The 24,346-nt window shown below is 36.3% G+C and overlaps 2 protein-coding genes across 2 annotated transcripts; one reads left to right on the top strand and one right to left on the bottom strand.

The window, feature by feature from the left end:
• Positions 1 to 874: 874 nt before the first annotated feature.
• LOC126804977 (RNA cytidine acetyltransferase 1) lies at positions 875 to 11,769 on the top strand. The gene is made up of 26 exons (XM_050532057.1): positions 875 to 1,121; positions 1,216 to 1,307; positions 1,400 to 1,571; positions 1,661 to 1,783; positions 1,912 to 2,085; positions 2,269 to 2,379; positions 2,463 to 2,596; positions 2,703 to 2,796; positions 2,970 to 3,068; positions 3,913 to 4,049; positions 4,210 to 4,298; positions 5,700 to 5,823; positions 5,920 to 6,007; positions 6,093 to 6,192; positions 6,271 to 6,323; positions 6,681 to 6,857; positions 6,974 to 7,011; positions 7,791 to 7,881; positions 8,216 to 8,395; positions 8,488 to 8,578; positions 8,674 to 8,743; positions 8,811 to 8,958; positions 9,685 to 9,813; positions 10,055 to 10,180; positions 11,096 to 11,161; positions 11,270 to 11,769. The coding sequence occupies exons 1-26, from the start codon at positions 1,017 to 1,019 to the stop codon at positions 11,540 to 11,542; spliced, it is 3,084 nt and encodes a 1,027-aa protein (XP_050388014.1). The 5' UTR covers positions 875 to 1,016; the 3' UTR covers positions 11,543 to 11,769.
• A 5,359-nt stretch (positions 11,770 to 17,128) lies between these two features.
• On the bottom strand, positions 17,129 to 20,540 carry LOC126784972 (probable ATP synthase 24 kDa subunit, mitochondrial). Its single transcript, XM_050510542.1, has 7 exons — positions 20,382 to 20,540; positions 20,096 to 20,198; positions 19,815 to 19,959; positions 19,312 to 19,422; positions 18,777 to 18,923; positions 17,733 to 17,855; positions 17,129 to 17,411 (listed from the first exon to the last, which is right to left on the bottom strand). Exons 1-7 carry the CDS (start codon positions 20,418 to 20,420, stop codon positions 17,348 to 17,350), a joined length of 732 nt encoding a protein of 243 aa, XP_050366499.1. The 5' UTR covers positions 20,421 to 20,540; the 3' UTR covers positions 17,129 to 17,347.
• Between the last annotated feature and the right edge of the window lie 3,806 nt (positions 20,541 to 24,346).

Genomic DNA, 24,346 nt, shown 5'->3' with positions numbered 1-24,346 from the left:
TTGCTTCAAACCTTGTAAAGTTGTGGTCTAATATTTTGTTCCGCATGGACATCATATTTGTAACGCATCACAGTGAAAAGTCGTTGAACTACGATAGGAGAGAGCTTTGCACTAATTGCGTCCCCGAAACTTGCGTCAAACTTTGCTTATCATATATTTTTATATTTTTTTTAAGAGAAACGAACATTACAACAACAAACTTATAACTTATATGATAACTAACACACAAAGAATTTAAGAACATAGGTAAATTGGCTAGAGTAAGAATTTTGCAACTACCTACATGTGATATTTTCCAATAAGGACCATCTTGTTGAGCACTTATTGAGAACCAATTTGATTCACTCACTTTTCAATCTCATATTCATATATCGACCGTTTAATTTTTAGAATATATAACTAGATCATACATGTAAAAATTCATCAAAATTGACGATCGTTAAGACATTCTTAAATGTGATTTACTCATTATGAACTTAAACGATTTATATTTGACAATTTGTGCACTCATTTAATCTACTTTGATGCCTTAATAATAACTAAATTTATTGAAAATTTGTATATTTAATCTACATTTATATACCTACTATCCTAAACGGTTGAGATGAAAAAATATAATAAAAAATAAATCTAATTAACAATTAAATAATAACGAGTCATCAACAAAATAGTCGAAACCATTGACTGATGGCAAAGTGAGAGAATGTCTCATATTGTCTGCGAAGATGTGAAGGGAAGTGGAACAGAGTCAAAAGACAGTAAGTTTATAATCTTACCTATGGTAAAAAAATAGAAAAGGAAAAAGAATCTGAACAGTGAACATTATAGCTAAACCCCGCGGCATATAACTCAAAGTTCAAACCGCCCATTTTCATATCACCTCCCCAATCTCCCATAAACCTCCCATAAACCCTAAACTCACCATCCACAAAACCACAACCAACCCAGACCAGACCATCGAACCCAATACCTCCATAACCAAAGGACACACCTTTAATCTCTCAAACCCAAAAAAGATGAGGAAGAAGGTCGACGAGCGCATCCGAACCCTAATCAGCAATGGCGTCAAAACCAAGCACCGCTCCATGTTCGTCATCGTCGGCGACAAGTCACGTGACCAGGTAACCGCCCTCCCCAATTCAATCTACGGCTTTCCGAGTTCGCCGCCGTGTAAAGCTCACACCTTTAACAATTTCTTGTTGCTTTTTATTTCAGATTGTGAATCTTCATTATATGTTAAGCAATGAGTTGAAGAAATCAAAGCCTACTGTGTTGTGGTGCTACAAAGACAAGCTTGAGCTCAGCAGGTTTACTTTTTTTTTCACTGCCTCTGTTTTTTAACTTGTAAAGTTTCAACCTTTGGTAGATATTGATTGTATTTGAGTGAATGTGGATGTAGTCACAAGAAGAAGCGTGCTAAGCAGGTGAAGAAGCTAATGCAAAGGGGTCTGCTTGACCCCGAGAAGGTTGATCCCTTCACTCTCTTCATCGAGAGCAGCGGAGTGACGTATTGCCAGTACAAGGATTCCGAGAGAGTTCTCGGTAATACTTTCGGGATGTGCATACTTCAGGTAGCTAAAGTTTTGCATATTGTATGATGTTATAAGTTTGCTTTCGTAGTTATTATTTTGACTGAGTTAGATGTTTGCAATGCATTAAGGATTTTGAGGCATTGACTCCGAATCTACTAGCAAGAACAATTGAGACCGTGGAGGGTGGCGGATTGGTCATACTGTTGCTTCGTTCACTGACCTCACTCACCAACTTATACACCATGGTTATGGTATGAATCTGTTCCTGAATTAATGTCGTTATCACAACAATTTACTTGAGTCAAGACGTGCTGCTGTTCGCAGTTCTCAAGTGGAAAATATGTGTAGTACACTAATGTGCAAGGCTTCTTGATTTCAGGATGTCCATGACAGGTTTCGAACCGAATCCCATTCTCAGGCTACTGGCCGGTTTAATGAGCGTTTCTTATTATCACTTGCATCGTGCAAAGCATGTGTGGTTATGGATGATGAACTCAATATTCTACCAATTTCATCTCATATAAGGACAATTAACCCAGTTCCAGTTAAAGAGGTAACTCTTTGGTAGAACATGTTATGATATGAAAATTTGCAAGCTGAAAAGGTGTTAATTCGCCTGCAGTGTGTATGCTCTATGGTATTTTTGTCCACTATTTTTATTAGGTAGTTTATATGAGTTATTGATATACTTGTTTAGACAAGCTTAACTGACTGATTTGTAATTTTGGATCAAAAGGACTCTGACGGAATATCAGAGTCAGAAAGGGAATTGAAGGATCTAAAAGAACAACTAAGTGATGCCTACCCTGTTGGCCCTATGATAAAGAAATGTTGTACACTTGACCAGGTAGACATTTGTCTAATTTTTACTACTCATCATTCAGCCATTTGGTACTGTCAGTTTGAAAATGCTTATATTTCTCTAAACAGGGAAATGCTGTTGCTACATTTCTTGATGCAATATTGGATAAGGCACTCCGAAGTACTGTTGCCTTGCTTGCTGCTCGTGGCCGTGGGAAGTCTGCTGCACTTGGTTTGGCTATTGCTGGAGCTGTTGCTGCAGGGTAATTGCTTTTACAGTGTGGTTTAATTTTCTATGTCTTCCAGAAACACGAGTAACAAATTTCATGATTGGAACCTGATTGTGGTTGGACATGTATGCATTCACAGGTATTCAAATATCTTTGTTACTGCACCTAGCCCTGAGAACTTGAAGACATTGTTCGAATTTGTTTGCAAGGGTTTAGATGCATTGGATTATAAGGTAAAGTACCTCTCTATTCCCATGGGTGATTCTCATCCAGCGATAGGCTAACATTTGTCAGAAATAGGAATTGGAGATTTAAGTTTGTCCTTTTCTAATAAGATTTACCTTTTTTTTTTTAGATTTTCAGGAACCCTAGTTATTGTCAAACTCACTATTGTAAACTGTTTCAGGAACATTTAGATTATGATGTGGAGAAAAGTTCTAACCCTGCCATGAAGAAAGCAACTCTAAAGATCAACATATTCAAGCAGCACAGACAAACAATTCAGGTAAAGAGTATCCCGTTCTGTTATATACCACATGAGCACATCATCAGGGTCTAAAAGTAGTTTACAAACTGGGTAGCTAACTTCAGGTAGCAATCAGTACAATAATTTTTTTAGCAGGAACTTCTTAATTACAGTGTGTTTTTTACTTTTTTTATTGAGAAACTTGCACTAGCTGGAGATATAATCTGTGGACACAATATATAGATGAATTTCTAAATATGCCCCTTGTCAAATGATTACGAATAATATGATATTTCAAGATGTGAAACTGTGGAAGCATCAGTTAGGTTAGTGAAGAGTATGTTTATCGTTGTACCAATGAAATAAAGTGGATTCATAAACCTTGAGATTTCCGTTCAGAAAAAACCTTGAGATTTAGAAAGGGATTTGTTTAGGCAGTTGATACACGAGATGTATTGGTCATGTCCCTTTGACATGGAGAGGTTGAAAGAGTAAAGTTCTTACCCAGTCACTATACATATGAAAAATGTGCACACTTTCTTGCCTTACACATCCCTTGTTTGGGTGTTATCTGAAATTTCAACGGTTGCCATGGGACCGTATACAAATATAAACAGTTTTTGTATATGGTTATAGAATTGTGTGTGCAATGTATATTAGTATACCAACAGTTTGAAGCTTGCTATATAATGCATGTTCCTGGATGGTCAAACTGTTGGGGGCATTTTCTGTAATTTAATATACCATTAGCATTTATGGGATGGAGGCACTCCACTTTCCTGGGCTCAATTAATCAGGCATTCTAGACATTTATACTTTGAGTGCATAGGTATGTTTCTGTGATTGCTTATGACAGTAGTTGTTTCTCCACATCTCATTGCAGTATATACAGCCCCATGAGCATGAAAAACTTTCACAAGTTGAATTATTGGTTGTTGATGAGGCTGCTGCTATTCCACTGCCAGTTGTGAAGTCTTTACTTGGCCCTTATTTGGTCTTCCTTTCATCTACTGTCAATGGGTAAGAGTTGTCCATTAAACTTATGTTTAAGAAATAACTTTGGCTTTACATTTCCTGTTCCGCCATTTAGGCAGTGATGCCAAATTTTTTGTTCCAAATATATGAAATCACCATGAATGTAATGAAACTACTAAAGCCCTTTTTTTTTAAAACTTGAAAGTTATGAAGGTACCGGTCGGTCTTTGTCTCTGAAGCTTCTACAGCAATTGGAAGAGCAAAGTCAGATGTCTGCTAATCGCCCTATATCTAGTATGTTTATCTTATCCCTCCCTGAGCATGCATTCACTGTTTCTTTATTGGTGTATCTTGACATTAGCTAATTTGTTATCCCCCCTCCCCACAATTGGCAACTTGAACAAAATTGTCCCCTTGAACTAAGGGTTTGAGAAATTGTAACTTTGCAAAGGAGTACAGGGCAATGTTTTCCCCTTTCGTGCTCTTGGACTTGCTGATTGAAGCTCTTGTAAACCCTCCAACACTAACAGAAGGAAACATTGTCTGTCTAATTTATTTTTATTTTTTCTTTTGGAGAAGCTTTTGCTCCCCATAGAACTTCATTATCACAGATATGTAGTATGAATCACTGGAGAAAATAGGGAAAAGTAGCGAGAGTAGGAGAAAAAAAAAGGAGTAATGAAGCGCTGGAAGCCAGTAATTATTTCTCAAATTTTGTTAAAATTGGAAGGCAGCGCCTCTAAGGCTCTAAGCATATGGTCTTTAATGTTTTTATTATACATTGTAGTCAATGCAATTGTCTTTTCAAGAATAAGGAATCAAAATTCTAAAGAAATAAAAAAAAAAGCCGAAGACATCAATAGAGTAGATATAAGAGTACGTTTTGGATTTAAGCTGGGAATGTAATTGATTTGGTTCAAAGTAACTATCCATCACCGTTCTTTTTACTTGGTAACCAACTACCCATTTCATCCTGATCCTAAGCTGTCCCTTAATTCAATAACTATGATTATTTTAAGTCTACCTACCCAAGTCACTCAATTTTTCAGTTAGCTTTTCTTGTAGTGAATCGGTCAACAAGTTAGTCAGAGAAACAGAACAAGCACAGCAAACCAAGAGAAACAACCACAAAGAAAAGAACACAAGAACACAGATTTAAGGTGGTTCAGCAAATAGCTTTGCCTACATCCACCGGACGAAAACACACTTCCACTATATTAATAATGGGTACACAAGAAAGACTAAGAAAACAATGACTCTTCTCTTCCTATCTTTCTCCTCTCTGCCCTCTCTCACCCTCTAACCGAGAATGGAACACACTATGCTCTTTGTCTCTGTGATGCCTAAACCTAGAGCATAACCCCTCTTTATATAGCCATAAGGACAAACATGTTTCCTCACCAAATAAGAATCATATTCCTAATAGTGGTAGGCTGTAAAGCCTCCTCTTTCTACAAGTAAACCATCATCAATAAGGATTCCATATCCTTACCGGAATACTATACTCTAAGAAACCATCTTAGGAAAAACACATGGGCTGGAAAACCCAACAGCTTTAGCCTTTAGGCTCCGTTCGGTAATAATCTTGTCTGTAAGGTTGTGGAATTATTAACGATCTCTTGCAACCAATGTTACTTGTTCTTGTATCTGATATATGTACATAATTTGCTGAATTCACAAATATCTTTGCTGCAGGTCGACTATTTAAAAAGATAGAATTAAAAGAATCAATCAGATATGCTTCTGGTGACCCGGTTGAAGCCTGGCTTGGCGGTTTACTTTGTTTGGATATTACCAATTCCATTCCTAAGCTTAACGGGTAACAATTTATGTTGTGAACTTCAGAACTGAGGTAGATCAACCATGTTGATTATCATTATTAACTCTATCCTTCTCTCTCTCTCTCTCAAACCAGGTTACCTGCACCTACTGAGTGTGATCTCTACTATGTGAACCGTGATACACTTTTTTCATATCATAAAGATAGTGAGATGTTCTTACAGGTAAGCATATATTGAACTTGGATGTTTATAGTTGATTTCAAGTTTCATATAATTTGTTTGGTGCTTATATATTTCCTATTTGCAGAGAATGATGGCACTATATGTTGCCTCTCACTACAAGAATTCTCCAAATGATTTGCAACTAATGGCCGATGCTCCAGCACATCACTTGTTTGTTTTGCTTGGTATGTTTGTTTTGTATTTAACTATATATTGCTTAGTTTTATTGCTATGGACCTTGATTTTACATGCTGCATGTGCAGGTCCTGTTGACGAGTCAAAAAATCAACTTCCTGATATTTTGTGTGTCATTCAGGTTTGCACATCTTTCCAGAGAAATGAGTTTTTTCTTTTCTTTTTTTGGTTGCAGATGAACTAGAAAAAAAAAACTACCCATCTTCTGTCAAAAGTTTTTGGTTTATTTGGTGCCTAATTTTTAGCAAGCTCTCTTTAAGATTTGGATTCTGACTAAATCTTAAGGCTTGTACTTCTCTCATATGATCTCTCTCTCTCTCTCTCTCTCTCTCTCTCTCTCTCACGCATACACAACACACACACACACACTTCAGCATTTTTCCTCTTATGAATGGCAAAGGTCCTCTGAAAGGAGTTTTAAGGTTCATCTATTCAATGGCTTCTGGATGCATAACACTTGTGTTCCATCCTTTCTTAGGTGAGCCTGGAGGGACAGATTTCTCGTAAATCTGCAATCAAAAGTTTAAGTGATGGTCATCAACCTTTCGGTGATCAGCTCCCATGGAAGTTCTGTGAGCAATTTCAGGACACAGTTTTTCCCACTCTCTCGGGGGCTCGCATTGTTCGTATTGCTACCCATCCAAGTGCCATGAAGGTAATTTTCTATATTTCATTCTGTATTTTCCAGCTTGATTTTGTCTCCCCAACTTTTTGTTGAAAATAGTCATTTTTCTTATTCATATACTAATTATTATGTTTTATTTATTGCAGATTGGTTATGGATCACAAGCTGTAGAACTATTGACAAGGTAAGTTCCTGGCCAAGTTTACCAATTTTTGTAGATCACAAAGGATCTGGATCTGTAGGTTGCTGCCTAAGGTTCTTGAGAGAATCTAAGTGACTGATTTTTATTTTGTCCCCATATTCCTTGCATTGAAATTGAGGGTTGAAAGTTATAGGATGTAGAATGGTTCTAGTACTCTAGTGCATGCTAAATACCTTTGATCAAAATACTTGATATTGATAGAAATAATTAAAGGAAAAGCAGTAGTGCAAAACTCTATCGTTTCGTCATACATGTGTGCATGGAAGTCGCAAGGAAAGATGCAGTTGACATAGCTCGAAACCAATTATTCTATGATGATTGGATGAAGTTGGAATATGTGTCATGCTTCTGGTTTTATTATTGGAATATCGATTATTTGAGGCTTTGAGAGGCTGTTGATAGTTATCGCCAAGAGAAGGAAACTGAAGTAAGACAGGACTAACTTCAGGAAGATGCAACTATGTGAAAATGTCATCCAAAGTTTTATAGCTTGTAGGAGTGGGCATAGTGTTATTGATTGAACAAGTTGAAGAAAGTTAAAAGTGGTAGATAATTGAAGGACAATGGTAAATTATATCTAAGAGTAACCTTACCATTCAGTGGGCCCTAGGGTTAGTTAGTAGTGGAAAAGAGCTACTTGGGATATGCAATTTCATTGGGCTTCGGCATCAGTGGGGTAATGTTTTTTTGGTTCTGTATGTGATGCTGCAAATATATGCTCTTAGAGATTTCAAATAGTGTTTATCATTATTTTGAGTCAGGTACTATGAAGGACAGTTCGCTCCTATCTCCGAAATGGATGTCGAAGAAGTTGAGGCGCCACCTGTCAGTATAATAGAAGCAGCCAAGAAAGTAAGCAACTTTTATCACTCAGCTTGCTTTTCTTTGATTTTATTATATTATCTTTTAATTCAGTAGGCTTTAAAAACAATATTTGTGTGGAGCCTCGTATGTGCATTTTTGGTACTATTTACCTTTATTTCGGTAGATTGCTCAAATTGCATATAGTTTTGTAAATTTACTATCTTGGTTCTTTGTTCTAAGAGGTCTGAAAGTATTATGAATCATCATTGTAAAACATTATAATAAAGCATATGAGCACATAATGTGTACTGGGTAGTTTCTCTGATGATAAGGCAACCAGTTGTATTCAATGATGAATTCGGGATTTTTGTTTTACTTGTAGGTTTCATTGCTAGAGGAAACTATAAAACCCAGAACAGATCTTCCTCATTTGTTGGTGCATCTTCGTGAAAGACGACCAGAGAAGCTCCATTACATTGGTGTCTCCTTTGGGCTGACCTTGGACCTTTTCCGTTTCTGGAGTAAACATAAATTTGCTCCATTTTATATTGGGCATATTCCAGTTAAGATGGATTCCTCCTCCCAAATGAATATCGTTTTATATTGTAGTTTTTAGTATTGTGGTAGTCTGACATTGTTCTTTTCATTTGACAGAGTGCTGTGACTGGTGAGCATACATGTATGGTCCTGAAATCGTTGAACAGTTATGACCTTGAAGTCAGTGATTTTAATGCATTTTACCTGGGTGGGTATATATTTTAACAACGTAGTGCTCTACTTGTATTCATATTCATATTCTTTAACTTTCAGATAAAACTGAATAAATAATTAATTCCCCAGATTTCAGACGAAGGTTTCTCAGACTACTAGGCGTTAGTTTTCAGGCAATGGATTATAGGCTTGCCATGAGGTAGAACATACATTATCCTTCTCCCATATATCTTCATTGTTCAAGTGCTCACTCCATAATGTTTCAGCATCTTAGATCCGAAGATCAATTTCAAGGAGATGGAACCCACATCAGAAACCTCAAATGGATTCTTAAGATCAACTAAAGATTTCTTCTCACCTTATGATATGAAGCGACTGGAAGCTTATACAAACCATCTTGCTGACTTTCATATGGTAAGATATTTGAGAAATGGTTCATGACCATTATCGTAGAGACAATTTAGTTTTTTGTTGGGGAAGTGGGGATCTATACATGTCATGTGATTCATTAGAGAAGACTATGATTTGCAGTAAAAAAAAAAAAATTATGGTGTGACACAGGAGAATCATGCTTTCCATGTCTCTTGTTCATGTTGTATATTCACATTGCTTATCGAAATGTGGTAGAAATGGTGAGTTAAGATTTCTTCACTAACTTGATTTGACTGGATGATTTGTAATATGGATAGCTTTTATGCTGTTCGTTTTCCGTTAGGCCATTCTTTTGAAATTTCATAACGGTAGATCGACTCCCATAACCTCGCTTGATTCTCTTTTGTAGAATTGCATTTCTTATTCAAGGTAATCAACACTTGGCCTCTTTTGTTTAAAAAAGAAAGACTTTCATTACTGTTACTTGGTAAAAGCAGCAGACAAGCAGTCCAGTCATAATAGAACTACATTTATAACAAAATCAGCCACTCTTAAAAGACCAATACTTAACTAACAGATGCCTTCCATTCTCATGATGAAACCATTTTGATCCTAGTTTTCTAGTTAAAGTTGCAGTTTATCTTTTGACCATTGTATATAGGCAACATATAACTAGAGAATACACGTTCATTTAATTATGTTCAGAGGTTTTCTTTAATGTAATTTACATTTGTGCATGTGTATCACTAATTAATGTCTTCTTTACAGATTTTGGATCTTGTCCGGACCATTTCAGATCTCTATTTTCAAGAAAAACTTCCCGTAACATTGTCATATGCTCAAGCTTCCATTTTACTGTGCATTGGCCTGCAAAGTCGAGATATCTCCTATATCGAGGTTTGTTCTTCCACTATTCCTTGCAGGGCTTTTGCTTACATGTGAGCATGTGGGCAAACTAAGATACTCATGAAATTATAGTTATTTTAATCTTGTTGTTCCCCCACCTCTGAACCAGTCCAAGAATGAAACTGGCCGATAATTAAATCTTCATACTCCATGTATCATCTTCACATTATTGTAATATAATGTGGATTGCTTTGTTGATTGTGTTTCTAAGTACTGAAATTTCTCTTTCCAGGGGGTGATGAAATTAGAAAGGCAGCAGATATTGTCACTGTTTATAAAAGTTATCAAGAAGATCTACAAGTACTTGTACTCTGTTGCATCTGAGGAGATTCAGTCAACCTTGCCTCAACAAAAAAAAGTAAGTTGAGCAAATTTTTAACTTTTTCTTGTCATAACAATATGTACAAGTACTAGCTATCCTGCTTGCATCTAGAATTTAAGATTTTGTGTGGCCTGGAAAATAATTAGGAGCTGAGTAGGTTTATTCTAAGGGGCTAATTGATAGCTGTAGGATATGTAAAAAGGAGAAGGTTGAGCAAATTTTTTTATGGGTTTTCTTTTCTTTTTTTGTTATCATGAAAGGTTTCTTGGTTTGAAATTTTGACAAAAATGGAAATTTCCTTCATTCCTCACTGCCCACCTCACTAGGATTTCAATTTCTCATGCTCAGTAGGCTCAGTGTTGGACACGTTTCTCTTCAAACTTAACTTTAGTTATCTATCAAATGTTCAGTTTATATCTACTATAGGTAGCTATGCTTGCAATTCTACAGTTGGTGTTTCACTGGTTTCTAATAATTGTTTTTGCTAATGATTATGAAGCCCTAATACTGTACTGAAAAAAGAGATGCAGGAAGGAACAAATGAAATGAAGTATCGGCTTTAATTTTTTGTAGCACAAAAAGCTGAGCAGTTCAGATGTTTAACTGATTGACTATTGTGCCATGGTTAGATTAGGTTATATGTTATCCTACTTGTAATTAGACTATTGAGTAGTCATCTATTAGTGATAAGGTTCTCTCATACTCAGGTGAGATTAGATATGTAGCCAGACCCAGTATCATGCTAGTACCCATCAAATATGTTTGCTTTGAAATTATGGGGAGAGAATGCTATAAAACTTGTCTAGAGCAATAATCCAAAGTTAAATGGTGAGATTATGATGTCTGTATCCTTCAGTGGATATATGTATTTATGTATATAATTGTATCAATTTTTTTTATTAATTCTATTTCTATTGCTCTAACTCTGTGCTTTGGCAATTTTGAGTTTAGATTTTGATGGAACCTCACAAAATCTCTGTTGATGAGGATCTCGAAAATGCTGCAAGAGAAGTCGAGGTATGCATTTGTCCTTTTAGCTCTTGTTCACCCTGACTTCCCATTCTTTCTCCATTATTTAGATTCCTGAAAGAGTGAGAGCTAAACTATATGATTATCCATACACAGAATCAAATGAGATCCAAGACAAAGGAATCATTAAATTCCAACAAAGATGCATTTGATCCTGAGGAATTTCGGGAATATGCAATTGAGGATGAAAATGAAGAGTTTGAGAAAGCTCTGCAGAATGGTAAACAGATACCAAGGGATGGTGTTATAAGTGTGAAATCAAGTAAAAAAGATAAAGAGCATGGAAAACACAAGAGTGGGAACAGACGAGGTAGAGATGAGCATGGCTCCGCCTCTAAGTCCAAAAAGAAGAGGAAATCTTCACACTAGTGAAGGATTACTACATTGCAACTCTGAAAACATATATCTGTTTGATCTGATAGACTTTAATTTACCTACTCTGTCACAACAGTGTGCAGGCCACAATTTTGACAGAAATAGACTTGTATCAGTAATGCGTTGTGCCATAGTTTACCTCCAAACTTCTTGGTATCTCATATGTCAATTAATCAATTGGATATGTATCTTTCTTTTGTTAAATCCTCAGGAACCAAATTTTGTTTTTTCTTTTTTTTTTGAAAGGAACCAAATTTTGTTGATCAGCATCTTGAGGGGTACTTGTGTAGGAAGAATGTGGAGATTAATATCAAGAAAAATTATCAGCAGGTACGTGCATGGACCTAAGCAAATCATATTTTCCAAATTTCAAAAAATCCAACAGTAGTGCTTTTCCTAGTTTTCCAATTTACACATTCTAATGAAGAACGTAAGCGAATGGAGCAGCCAATAGAGCACCTGATGTAGTTTGTTAAAACCAAAAACAACAATTATAGCAACCTATATTTTACGTGGATTACCATTTTCCGGCGAGTATTTGCTGTCTCTATTTGCATTTCTAAATAGAGCAGATTACGTACGGTGGGAAACCCATTCAAAGGCTCGCAAGAAGCGGGAAATGAAAGGCCTCTAGGATTTTCCACAAGAAGAAAATGATCCAATTCAACCTGTAAGCTATAGATACATTAGATCTGTTGGCCATATCAACTCGGGGCAATCATTTCTTGCTTTCCGGGCAACTATTATCTAACAGATTAGAATAGAAGAGAGAATAAGATGGTCAAAATTTCAACCCTAACTGGGATGTTTCTGGTGCTTTGGCTGGCGATTTCGGTCGTTAATGCCGAAACTGCAGAAGAAGAGCATATCGATTTAGTTCATTTTTTGAAATTGATTGACAAAAATCTTCAAGAAACGGATTTTGCCAAAGCTCAGGAAATTATCACCAAAGTGAAGGAGCTTGTTAATAAGGAGAAGAAATTGTGCAAGGATCAAGAAGGAAAGTTGCTTGAGGCCATCGACGAGGCTGATGTGTATGTCAAAGCAAAAGATTATGGCAGAGCTAAAGCAGCTGTCGAAGGAGCCGCCGGTGCTATCGGATTGCCCATGATTCAGGAATAGGTAGCTAAGATCCGAGAAACTTATGATTCAATCCAGGTTTTGTCTTCAGATCATGCTGCTAAAAAGTTAGAACACTGCTGTATTCCTAGCCTCTACCTATCTTCATTGTGGAGGCAAGCCATGCATGTTACAAAGATGTTTATCATACACTGATTTGACGTAAACTTTCGAATTACAAAGTATATGAATCGTATCACAACAATGACAATATTGCCATATTGACAGAAAATTGAATCAAAATCACATCGACAATGAAATCATTGAAAGACTTGTAACAAGTCAGGTTGTAAGCTATGTAATTACTACAAATAGAATTAATTAAGATTGCAAAAAAGTCCAAGACTCAACATTACGTACCCCACTACTCTAAACTCGTAATGTTACATTTCTACGTAAATGTGTACGACATACCTGTACGTATGATTGAATTTCCCTGGAATTTTCATCAGCGAAAACAACTGATTAACTTGCATGCATTATCGGTTAGAAACTTATTACTTATGGAGATGGTCCTTATATTAGGTGTGATAATATTCGTAAAACAGAAACGGGCATAGACTATGGTTGCGTCAAGGATGGGAGATTCTAGTTGCACCTCAAAATTGGCTATGCACACCTCTATTTTTTTATATATATTTTCATTTGACTTTATCAGCTCAAAAGAAAAGACACATAATAACAATGAAATTAAATCACAAATACACGAATGATCTTCTTTTCGCTTTTAAATTCCTTGAATTGGGTTTTGGATTGTTTTAACTTTCATGAAACTATGATAATTGTACTCATATCTAATAGAACTATTGGGTTTTATCGAAATATATTTGTGTAAGAAGCACAACAGGAATCGTACTTGAAGATTGATTAAGTTTAACTAATTGTTTTCACATCTACCTAGTTCCCAAAGAAAGCTTTCGACTATGAAAAAAGAACAAATTCAAAATTTCAATTTCTGATCTTTAAAAATTCAATATTAACTGAAATTTCGACAAAGATTCATTATCACAATTTGGTGTGTGGAATTATTCTTCCTCTCTCTCTTTGATCAATTTCTCTCGATCACTCTTACATGGAGACTTGAATTTATCCCTAACCTTAATTGGTGCTTGATCTAAACCAAAACTTGTAAAAAGAAAAGTTGATCAGAAAAGCACGAACCAAATACGGGAAACACGAGTTGTTTACCTTGCTCAATCATGGAGGAGAGAACTACATAAAAAAAAGATTCTTATTCGTGAAAGAGAAATACGTCAATCACGCAAATAAAATTAGAGATAGATTGAGGGTATTTTGGTAAGAGTAAGGAGGTTCATTTAGGTTTTTAAGTATGATAAAAAGTAATTTAGAGGTGTAATAAACAAGGGAGGTCTATGTAGTAAATTTGGAGTTGCAAATAGAACCTCCTGTCAAAGATATCATATTCTTTTGCATAGTCTTCATATATATTCTCCTTCGTTGGTCACCATGATCAAAAGTTGCGAATTCTTCAAAGCCTTTATATATTCTACGATATTGCGAACAAAAATCCACAAGTGATGAATTGTTTCATTTTCCATTGCTACACTAGCTAGCTCACCAAACACATGAACTTCCGGTCTTGTAAAGTAAGCTCTTGATGTCGATCTGATGGAGCCTAGATTGTAAAGAGCGAGTGAGAAAGAAACTGATCGAGTTCGAATGATGAGTAATTAATATTATAACTCTGTATCATTTTCAGGTTTATTGCCTTGATGGTAAATATTTTTGGACCATTAACATGGACTATGAGGGTAAATTCTAAGAACTTGTATCATATGAGTCCTTTAATTACTTAAAAGTTAACACTATTGTTTTTTCCTAGCGTAGTGTATACTAATGTTATTTGCAATAAAACAAATTGATGCAAAACATGTTATTGGTCAAAGTGATGCAGGGATGTATACGTAGTTGCAATTTTGTTGCTAACTTCTTACACGTATTCATTCACAAATTTCTTACATGCATAAATACTTGTTTTTAGCGAGTGAGTATTACGTACACTGTTACTTGCATGCTTCGATTCTCTTTGAATTTCAATAGAGCAAATCACGGTGGGAAACTCGTTCAAAGGCACGCGATATGCGGTAAACCTGCAAAGCTTTGATTCACAAGTGGAGAAGAAATGAAGGGCCTCTCAGATTTTCCGCAATAGAACTACTCAACCAGTGACTCAGTGACCCATATATACATAGATCTAGTGATCATATCAACTCAGAGCAAGCATTTCTCGTCTTCCAGAGTAGTATTAACAAAGAACAAAAGAGAAAGATGGTCAAGTTTTCACCTCTAATTGGAGTGTTTCTGGTGCAATGGCTGGCATTGTCATCCGGCAGTATTTGGGTTGTCCGGTATGCAGTAGCCAGTAGATCTATATTTTCATTTCGGTATACGTACGTTTCGACTTATTTTGCTCTTCTTCGTTTTTTCATTGATGTCTGTGTTGTTGAGTTGATGACTATATCTGTTTATGAATGAATTTAGGCATGAGAATACTAGGCCACCAACTGAGGAGGAGCTCGGAGCATGGCAAAATGTTCTGCGCGGAGCCGAGGTTGCTCTTCAAGCTGACAAATATGAAACAGCTATGGCCATGGTTGCAGGAGTTGCTGCTAGGTTAGGTGCTACCAAAATGTCTGACGCAGAGAAACAAGCCAAGTTTGCAGAAATGCTTAAAGCAATTGAAGAGGCAGTGGAGGAAGACAACAAAGTCAAGGCTGTAGCTCTCATTAACGTAATCGCAGAAACTTTCGTACAGCATCATGGACAACTGCGAGCAGGTACAGAGAGGCAGTTACACGAACAAGCACACCCTCACCACACTGTTTCAGATACTGCTATAGAAAAGAACCAAATAGGTGAGCAGTTGAGCGATGCCTATTATGCTCTTCGAGGTCATGATATTAAGAAAGCTCAACAAATTGTTCGCGGATTCTATCATATGGTTCAAGAAAATAAAGACTTAGGTAGTGGCGAAAACGGAGCAATGTTTCTTCATGCGGTCCATAAAGCTGATAATTATCTTAAACAAAATAATAGCGATATGGCCGAAATGACTCTCCGATCAGCCGCAGCCGCTCTTGGAGCTACTCAGCTACAAGAAGGTGAATATCGAGAAGGTCAATATCGTTAAATTATCAAGCATATATTTATCCTGAGGGAATAATTAAGCAAGCCACGGACTAGACAACATTTTGTAGATAGAAATTTATGATTCAATCGAAGTTATTGATTTGTGAAACGTACGTTCATGAATGAACGATTATTTAACCGTAAGTGCAACAATGATATATGTATGAAATTGAAAAACCTGTGTTTTAGCCTTACTGTTTTTTGCGACTTTATAAGGTCCTCTCAAACTGTAATGCATCTGAAAACTGAAAAACAGGTGCAAAGCAACAAGATTCACAGCATTAACATACATTTTTCTTTCTTGCTTTGGATGCATTTAGCCCTATTCAAACACTTGAATTTGGTTTCTGAAGTTATCTGCTTTCAGTTTTGTTCAGAACAAATCTTGGTGTTCTTCTTCCTAGTTGGAACTGTGATGAAAAATTGTATTAAAGCCATTAGTATGTAGTATTTAGACTTTACCGTCTTCAGTTACTTACCCACTCCACGATGAAGTATGGTGGCTAATTGATAAGAGTTTGAGAGAACAGGAATAAAGAGAACCAAAATAAGCTAGACCTTCGATCCATAATGTTTTTTTTTTTTTAATATCTGTACTGTTCAGTATTTTTAAGGGCACAAAGAAATCAACTTCCATCGGAGGTATCAGCCAGCCAATTAATTCCGTTCAGTAATGCTCTGAGAAACAGTAGTAGCTGAATTACTGCAGTCTGCAGGGTCTAAGACAGTGGTGCCAAATGTGTTTCTTCCTCCACTTTTAAATCGGTTAAGGTGAGTAATAATTCTGAAGCCATCAACCATGCAACAATCATTAAATTTGAGGAGGCATATTCAGTTTCCACCAGTGTTTCCATCTACATCTGAAGTTCTGAACCTCAAGTAAGATCAACAATGCTGATACACCATTTGACCAATTATCGGCCTAAAAATAGCAGTCAGCAGCAAATTCATTGCCTAAAAACATACCGCATAACACGGGGGAAACTAGGAAAACGGAACCAAAGAAGATGAGAGCTATTTGTATCTCGCCTTGGCATTACAATTTGAGGTGAGATCTAGGCCATGAAGCTCCTAAACCTGATGTAATTTTGCCCACTGACATTGGTAATCTACCGGTCTTCATTGTTTCCTTATGAATCTATACTTGGGTTTCAAGGATTGTGTCTGGGGGGCAGCTGTCTTGGGTTTCAAGGTCTGAGGTGTTCTTGCAATTCCACATTGTTTCAATTGTGTACTTCTATAGCTCCAATGGAATAGTACCAGTGAACTCTAATTAAGTTTGGAAAGGATGAAGCATACAGAGATGAGAGATGAGTAACGGTCAAGTGACTTATATAATGCATTAACCTGGCACCGTAACAAAACCAGAAAATTACATAATCGGATAAATGAACAAAACTGCATTTGAAACCAATATGGCCTTATTAAACAGGAGGGCAAGTTCGCCATACCCTATAATAGTTGGCAGTTTTCCAGATCTAACATCATTGGGTTGAACCTCAAAACAAGAAATTGGAAACAATGTCATCCTTACATGAAGTTCCGCATGTCCAAAGACTTTACCTCAACCATTGCCTCATCTTTAAATTCCTCCCTGAGAGACGGTAAAAAGACGAGAACTCAGAAGAGTAACGATATTTAGTTATGCAAAAGCAAAACTTCCATCTGCACCATCTATCCATGCTCAGTTTTAAGCAAGTATCAAATAATTGCAAATTAGACTGAATTAGAAAAGAAAGCTACGCTAGTATGCAAGCAATCTACCAATGACCAAGAATGCTCACACGGAAACAGAACAAAAGGACTGATCTAATAGGTATTATTATATTAATTAAAAATATCCCTCATTGTCCTAAATGTTATGAGCTACAAACTTATGGACAAAAGAGGGGTAGAAATGATGTGTATAGATTACCTCTTTGCTTGAGTTTCCATTGCCTCAAGAGCCTCCTTCTCAAGTTCCTCCAGTTGTGCTTTGGCTTTCTTAAGTTCTAGTTCTTCTGCATACTTTGGTAGATCTTCAGGCCGAATTCCAAGCCTGAAAATGCAAGGTAATTGATAAATATCCACCAACCGCAGAACTGACAACATCCAATGTTAACTTCAGAGTCAACAGCAGAGAGTAGCATGTCAAGAAACCAAATTGATACAAAACCAATATTTCTACATGAATTTTTGTAGTAATAAAATAAATTAGATACATTGGAATTTCGGAAGTTCCTTAAAAAATCATAGATATTCATCTAATCAAGAATTAATTATGAACCACTCAGCTCCATCCAACCAGCATGGAGGAGAGATAGAAGATGCAAGTTTTGGTGCAGCACAATTATTAACTTCCTGTGGCAAGATATTCTAGTTGTATATTGAGGTTCATCCACCAAGAATTAACAATGAACCACCAGCTCCATCAAACAAGATAGAGGAGAGCTACCCAAGATGCAAGTTTTATGAGTGGTTCACGATTTATCAATTAAAGTGGTAAGACACTAGTAATCTGCTGTATCAGCACCTCAAATATTTAGACCAGACTAGAGTGAAGAAATCGAGAGTGGATGGAAAACTCCACACAGAAAATGCATTAAAAGTCACAAAATCGAAGGACATCATCATTTCATGGATATTTTTACAACCAAATGCTGCTATATTCTATATAGGCCCCCGTCTATTTTCTGAACCAAAAGATAGCGACTTAAGTTTAGAGTATGGAGTTAAATATAACCACATCAAGATAATATTCAGCAAAGAAACAACAGTACAAGCCCACCTTCATATAATCTTCTAGACTGGCAAATGCATTACTGATTTCCAGTACATTAGTTAAGATTATTAGGTTGAGTGTAAACTACACAAAAATCAATCACACTAGTACACGATACCAATAGAGGAAGTTAATCCAGCTTAACAACATCATTTTTTTTCAAATTTCATAAAACATAGAGAAGAAAATGGCACCTACTTTTTGTTTATTACGGCAAACTCTGCCCGGAGAAGAGCCATTCCATTCTCATCTGACCTCAAAAGAGGTTTCTTCAGTTGCTTTTCAATTTTCTCCAATGCATCATCCATCATAGCCTCTGCACCGAGTTCATCAGTGAGACCTCTCCTGAAAAGAGAACTCAAAGAATTAAGCAATGTAGTTATGGGAGTGTGCGTGTATGTTCACTGCAGAGAGTGAGACAGAGAGCGTGCGAGAGAGGAAGGGAGGGAAAGATGACACATATACATGTGTGAACATAAAAAAATCCCCGAATGATAATTTACTAGAGTTCATCAGAAGCTGACAACTTCAGATCAAGGGTACACATTAATGAAGACCAAAATCTTGCACTCAGTTTCAACAGAGCATCACATTTAAAGCTAATGTCAGACTTCATAGACATTATTGGGCAACATTTAAAGGTAATGATCAGGCAAAGTGGACAGATTAATTCATTAACCAGATGGGATATATTGCAAGAGATCCAACCACTTGACGAACAGATAGGAAATACCTGATCCTAATCTCCTTCAGTGCCAAAAAATAACTTCTGACATCTGGGATATCTCGTGTGCGTTCTTCAATAGTATATTTGATACGTTCGGATTCATCGAGCAAGCCCGCCCTACGGGATACAAGATGCATTACCGGCCACGTTAAAAATATTTCAGAAAACTAAATGTTGGTCAAATTCAAAGTCCAACCAAACAAAACCAAAAATACATAACCACACATAAGAAAAGAGGTATCCGCACTTCTACACATAGAAAACTTTGGAAACCGAGCTATGCAGTTTGGGATTATGAGTATTTGCTCCCACTAACACATACCGTGCCCTACCGCTATTAGATAATAAAACTGCCCAGACATAAAATTTTAGCCCCAAAAGACGCATGGTCCAAGATAATACAAAAAAGGGAACAGAACAGAGACTAAAAGCTGTCTTCATTACCAATCACACTACCTAAGCACAACTACGCAGATGCACATAAAACAAACAAGCAAGGAGAAACTCACTTCTCTCTTATAGTCTTCATGACCCTGGCGTATTGAGACACAGCAGCTGGATCCTTGGGGTCAATGGTGATCTTCTCCGTGCGCAGTATGCCGAGTGCAACCTCAAACTTCTTCTTGACATCCAGAAAAATGTTCTTCAGCATCTCTTTATCCCCACAAACATCAAAAACCTCCGTAAGATTCCAAAACATACAATCCAATAAAATGTTTAACATAAATCCACAAAATCGACAACGAAAACAGAATGCAGATAAACAAATTGAAGGCCTATGTGCGCTCACCGTCACCCTTGAGAACTGGGCGAGGAGGAGACTTCGCTTCGTCGGCGAAGTGACGGACCGGAATAACACGCTCCTGCCGGAGAACGACTCCATTGCCGCACACCTGTAACATTACCACCCAAAAAGAAATCAATTCATTGGCCTTGTGATAATCAAACCCTAATTTCCTAATGAGATCATCAATCAAATCTCAAATCAACAACTGTGACTATGCTACTGGATTGATAATCAACTAGTTACGAATCTGAAATGTTAAAGAGTTTAAATTTGTGAGGCAAATCCGTACCTGTCTGGACTTGGATAAGAGACGGGAAGAGAAGGCCATGATCGGAGCTCAGTCGTGGTCGTCTTCTTTTGTTGCCTCGCTGTTTTAGGGTTCCGATTCGATTCGATTTTAGGGGGGCCTCTATCCGAGTCCTGGGAGCTATTAGAGAGTGAAATAAACGCGGCCAGTGGAGTTTGGCTTATATGCGGACCCTCTCACCTCATACGGTGTCGTTTTCGTTCTCTTTTACTTTCCCATTTTTTCTCTTATTAATTACAATATTGCTTCGACGCATAAGTTAATAGGTACACTCAAATAATTAAAATTTCAATTATAATCTGTTTTATTTAAAATAATTTTCGATTGAAACATTCAAATATCGGATGAGAAGGAGTTTTTGATGATCGATGACTTTTGTAATTTTGGTAGATTCTATTTCAATACGTATGAATCTTTTAAGTTCACTGAAAATGTTCAAACGAGCCAATGTTTGGTGACAGTTTGGTACCATTCACTTGTATGAGAATATGCGATGGATGTTGTTGTGTATTTGCATATTCCAGCTTGCTTTATTTATTTATTTTTTTAAAAGGAACTTCGATGAAAAAAATTATACTTTGTTGACACAATGTTAATATAATCGCATCGCATACAACAATAGAATCGAAAAAAAAAAACGAAAATCAGCATTTTCGTTTCTTTTAATTTAATACAGTTGTCGTTTTTCTTAACAACTAAATGGAACTTCACCCATGTTCAACATAAACGAGCGGAGACAACCGTCTGTTCTTCCACAAAAACCAAAACTGTTGTGCAGATTTCCTAAAGCTCTCAATATATATGATTTGATAATGGAAAAAGGTGCTCTGGGAAACAATTTGAGTAGGGGTGGAATTCGGCCCAAACGGTTCGGTTTTGGGCTCAAATCGGAAACCAAATTGAAATTAAACTTCGGTTCGGTTCGTTTTGCGGTTCTCCAATAGACCAAACTGAAAACTGAACCGAAACAATTCAGTTCGTTTCGGTTCGGTTTTTTCGGGTTTTTTTTTTTGAAAAAAAAAATCTGACTGAATCTAGGGCTCGTCAACGGGCTTTTGCGGGCTTGTATAGGAAAAAAATATAATACTCTAATTTAAGAGTTTTAAACTATAAATAATTATTATAAAACATTCTTTAAAAAAGTCACAAATAAATTTTAGTTTCGAAATAATGTTGATCGACACCAATAGATGTGATCGATATATATATTTAGGGACCATGTAAAAATTTCATTCGTTTTGAACATGGTTTGACCGCCCGTACCAACGGTCAACCAAAAAAATAGACGTTTTCACATAATAAAACCCTATTAACCGGGGTTTTGCCAAATGAGTTTCCTCGTTGCTACCAAGCACGATCGATGACAAAAATTAGGTGATTTCAAATATGTAAACAACTTTCCGCATTCGCATCTTGGTAATAGGTTCCCCCTTATGGCAAGTAAGTGTTGTTTTTGGTTTACCAGAAATTCCGACGGTTAAACGAGATCCGAATTAGATGAAATTTTAAAATGATCACTAAATATATATACTGATCACATTGGATGGTGTCAATCAATTCTGAGAAGTTTTCTTCATATAGTCGCTTCATATTGTGATAGTTTTATTATAAACCTAATATAAAGGTTATGATACATTAGTGGACACTTAGGCGATCGCCAACTCTAGTTCGAAATATGGTTGATCGACACCAGCAGATGTGATCGATATATATATTTAGTGACTTCGTAAAAATTTAGTCCGTTTTGGACATGATTTGACCGTTCGTACCAACAGTCAACTAAAAAAGAAGCGTTGTGACATATTAAAATCTTCATTGACCGGGGTTTTGCCAAATGGGTTTCCTTGGTGAAACCGCACATGATTAGTGACAAAAAATAGGTGATTTCAGATATGCAAATGGCTTTCGGTGTTCGCATTTTGGTAATGGGTCTTCCCTTATGACATATTAGTGTTGTTTTTCGGTTTACCGGAAATTCCGACAGTTAAACGAGGTCCGAATTTGATGAAATTTTTACAGGGTCACTAAATATATATACCGATCATATCGATCGGTGTCGATCGATCCCAAGAAGTTTTCTTCATATAGTTGCTTCATAATGCGATAGTTTCATTCTAAACCTAATAAAATATGCATGTAGAATATTTTATTATTCTAAACTGCTTATATATATATATATGTAAAAATATTTATTCTTATATTATATTGAGGCGGATTTGTAATTACAGATCCGCTTATATATATATATATGTTTGTTTTAACAAACTTATTTGAAACATATATATATATATATAGGCCTACATATATATACATATATAACATTACAAAAGAGAAACATATAATTATATATGATACAAACCTAAAATCACATTAATCAAATCAAATATTCGGTAAGATAAACGTAAAACGACATTGTTTTATGAATAGTTCGGTTTTCGGTTCAGTTCGGTTTCTTATGTGCCCAAACCGGAAACCAAACTATTTGATTCGGTTTGGTTCAGTTTTCTAAATTCCGGTTCGGTTTGTATTCAGTTCGGTTTTTTTTCGGCTTCAATTCTGTTTTTTTCGGCTCGGTTTTTGGTTTTTCGGTTCGGAAGTGCCACCCCTAAATTTGAGGATTCATAGTTGAGTTGGACGTACACCTCTTTTCTAGAGGATATGATATCGGGTTTCTCGAATTTGAGCAAAACAACCAAATTCCTAAATATAAGAGGATGGTAAATTGGTAATCATGAGAGTGTGGCTACTCTTTTGGATGGGGCGTAATTGAGGTAGTACTGTTTTCCATTTTGAATCTCCATATTGTCAATTGTGTGCTTTGCCAGGAAGATCATAATAGCAAGCAAGTAGAGAGACAAAGCTGCTAGTACTGGTGCATCTCTTTGGTGTAAGGTAACTTTATTTCTTCTCCAAATAAATTCCAATAAGATGCCATATTTTGCCAAGTATGTCAGTATGATGTAACTATCGAAATTTTCACCATCAAATGTAATTTTGGTGTACTCATCCTACAATGGGAAAAAAGGAATTTTGATCTATGCAGGTTAGACCAGAAAGAAGAATGGGGAATAGAAGTGAATGATAGAATATACATGGGGCTTGAAACCATGGCTGCGCGGCATTGTTGTTATGGTCAGCTAACACTAAATAAGGCTTTCGTTTGAGTAGTGTCCTAAAAGATAGTTTCACTGCTCGATCTCTTTATAAATTATGTATGTTCATTTTTGCAACAGGAGTGTATCAACTTCTCTGAGTTATTCTCTTATATATTGTTGTCAGCAGTTTAATTTAGAAAAGAATGATGCTGGTGACCATTTTCCATAATATGCCATCAGCTTGGGATTTGAACTTCTAACAATGATTATCAGCAAGGAGCTTCAAAACAAACTCGACAGGTAGATTTACCCGAAATGTCATTGGGTATTTGTATTCCTCTGTTCGTGTTGTCATTGAGTAATTAAGTTGATGGGAAGCAAGTGCTTCAATCTCATAGTCATTATAAATTTGATTAGTTTAGATCTAGTGTGCTAGTGTGCTACCCATTATGAATTTTGAAACTACTTTAGCAAATCAATGCCCCCCTTAGTGTGTCTTCTGTTTTTTTCTTAGGGGGAATGTGTTCTGTTATCATAGGTAAACATAAGTTTAAATAAATAACTGTTGCTATAAATTTTGTACTTATTATCATGGATTTATGTGTTACATGGTGCTTCTTCAAGTTCACCTCCAAATGGCACAATCATTTCACCTACTTATGAAGATTCTGAAGAGAAGCGTGCACCTTGATTAGGAGTTAGTAGACTGTAGTTGTTAGACACCTTATATGTTTGCTTATCACCTATATATAGTTATCTAGAAATATCTAATATGAGGCAATGTAGCCTCTAAGAGCATCTTTATCACTCTCTATTATAACTTTTTAGCTATTTGAGAGAACCTGTTTGGCT

The sequence above is a fragment of the Argentina anserina genome, chromosome 1 (genome assembly GCF_933775445.1).
Source record: "Argentina anserina chromosome 1, drPotAnse1.1, whole genome shotgun sequence".
NCBI classification, from domain to species: domain Eukaryota; kingdom Viridiplantae; phylum Streptophyta; class Magnoliopsida; order Rosales; family Rosaceae; genus Argentina; species Argentina anserina.
This window is presented reverse-complemented; position numbering and strand designations above follow the sequence as displayed.

Coding starts and splice junctions, on each gene's coding strand:
- LOC126784972 (XM_050510542.1), bottom strand. CDS start 20,420: ATGGCCTTCTCTTCCCGTCTCTTATCCAAGTCCAGACAG. Junction 19,960..20,095: donor CCCAGTTCTCAAGGGTGACG/GTGAGCGCACAT, acceptor GTGGGGATAAAG/AGATGCTGAAGAACATTTTT. Junction 18,924..19,311: donor CTGAAGGAGATTAGGATCAG/GTATTTCCTATC, acceptor TTCTCTTTTCAG/GAGAGGTCTCACTGATGAAC.
- LOC126804977 (XM_050532057.1), top strand. CDS start 1,017: ATGAGGAAGAAGGTCGACGAGCGCATCCGAACCCTAATCAGCAATGGC. Junction 1,122..1,215: donor GCGACAAGTCACGTGACCAG/GTAACCGCCCTC, acceptor TTTTTATTTCAG/ATTGTGAATCTTCATTATAT. Junction 6,324..6,680: donor ATATTTTGTGTGTCATTCAG/GTTTGCACATCT, acceptor ATCCTTTCTTAG/GTGAGCCTGGAGGGACAGAT.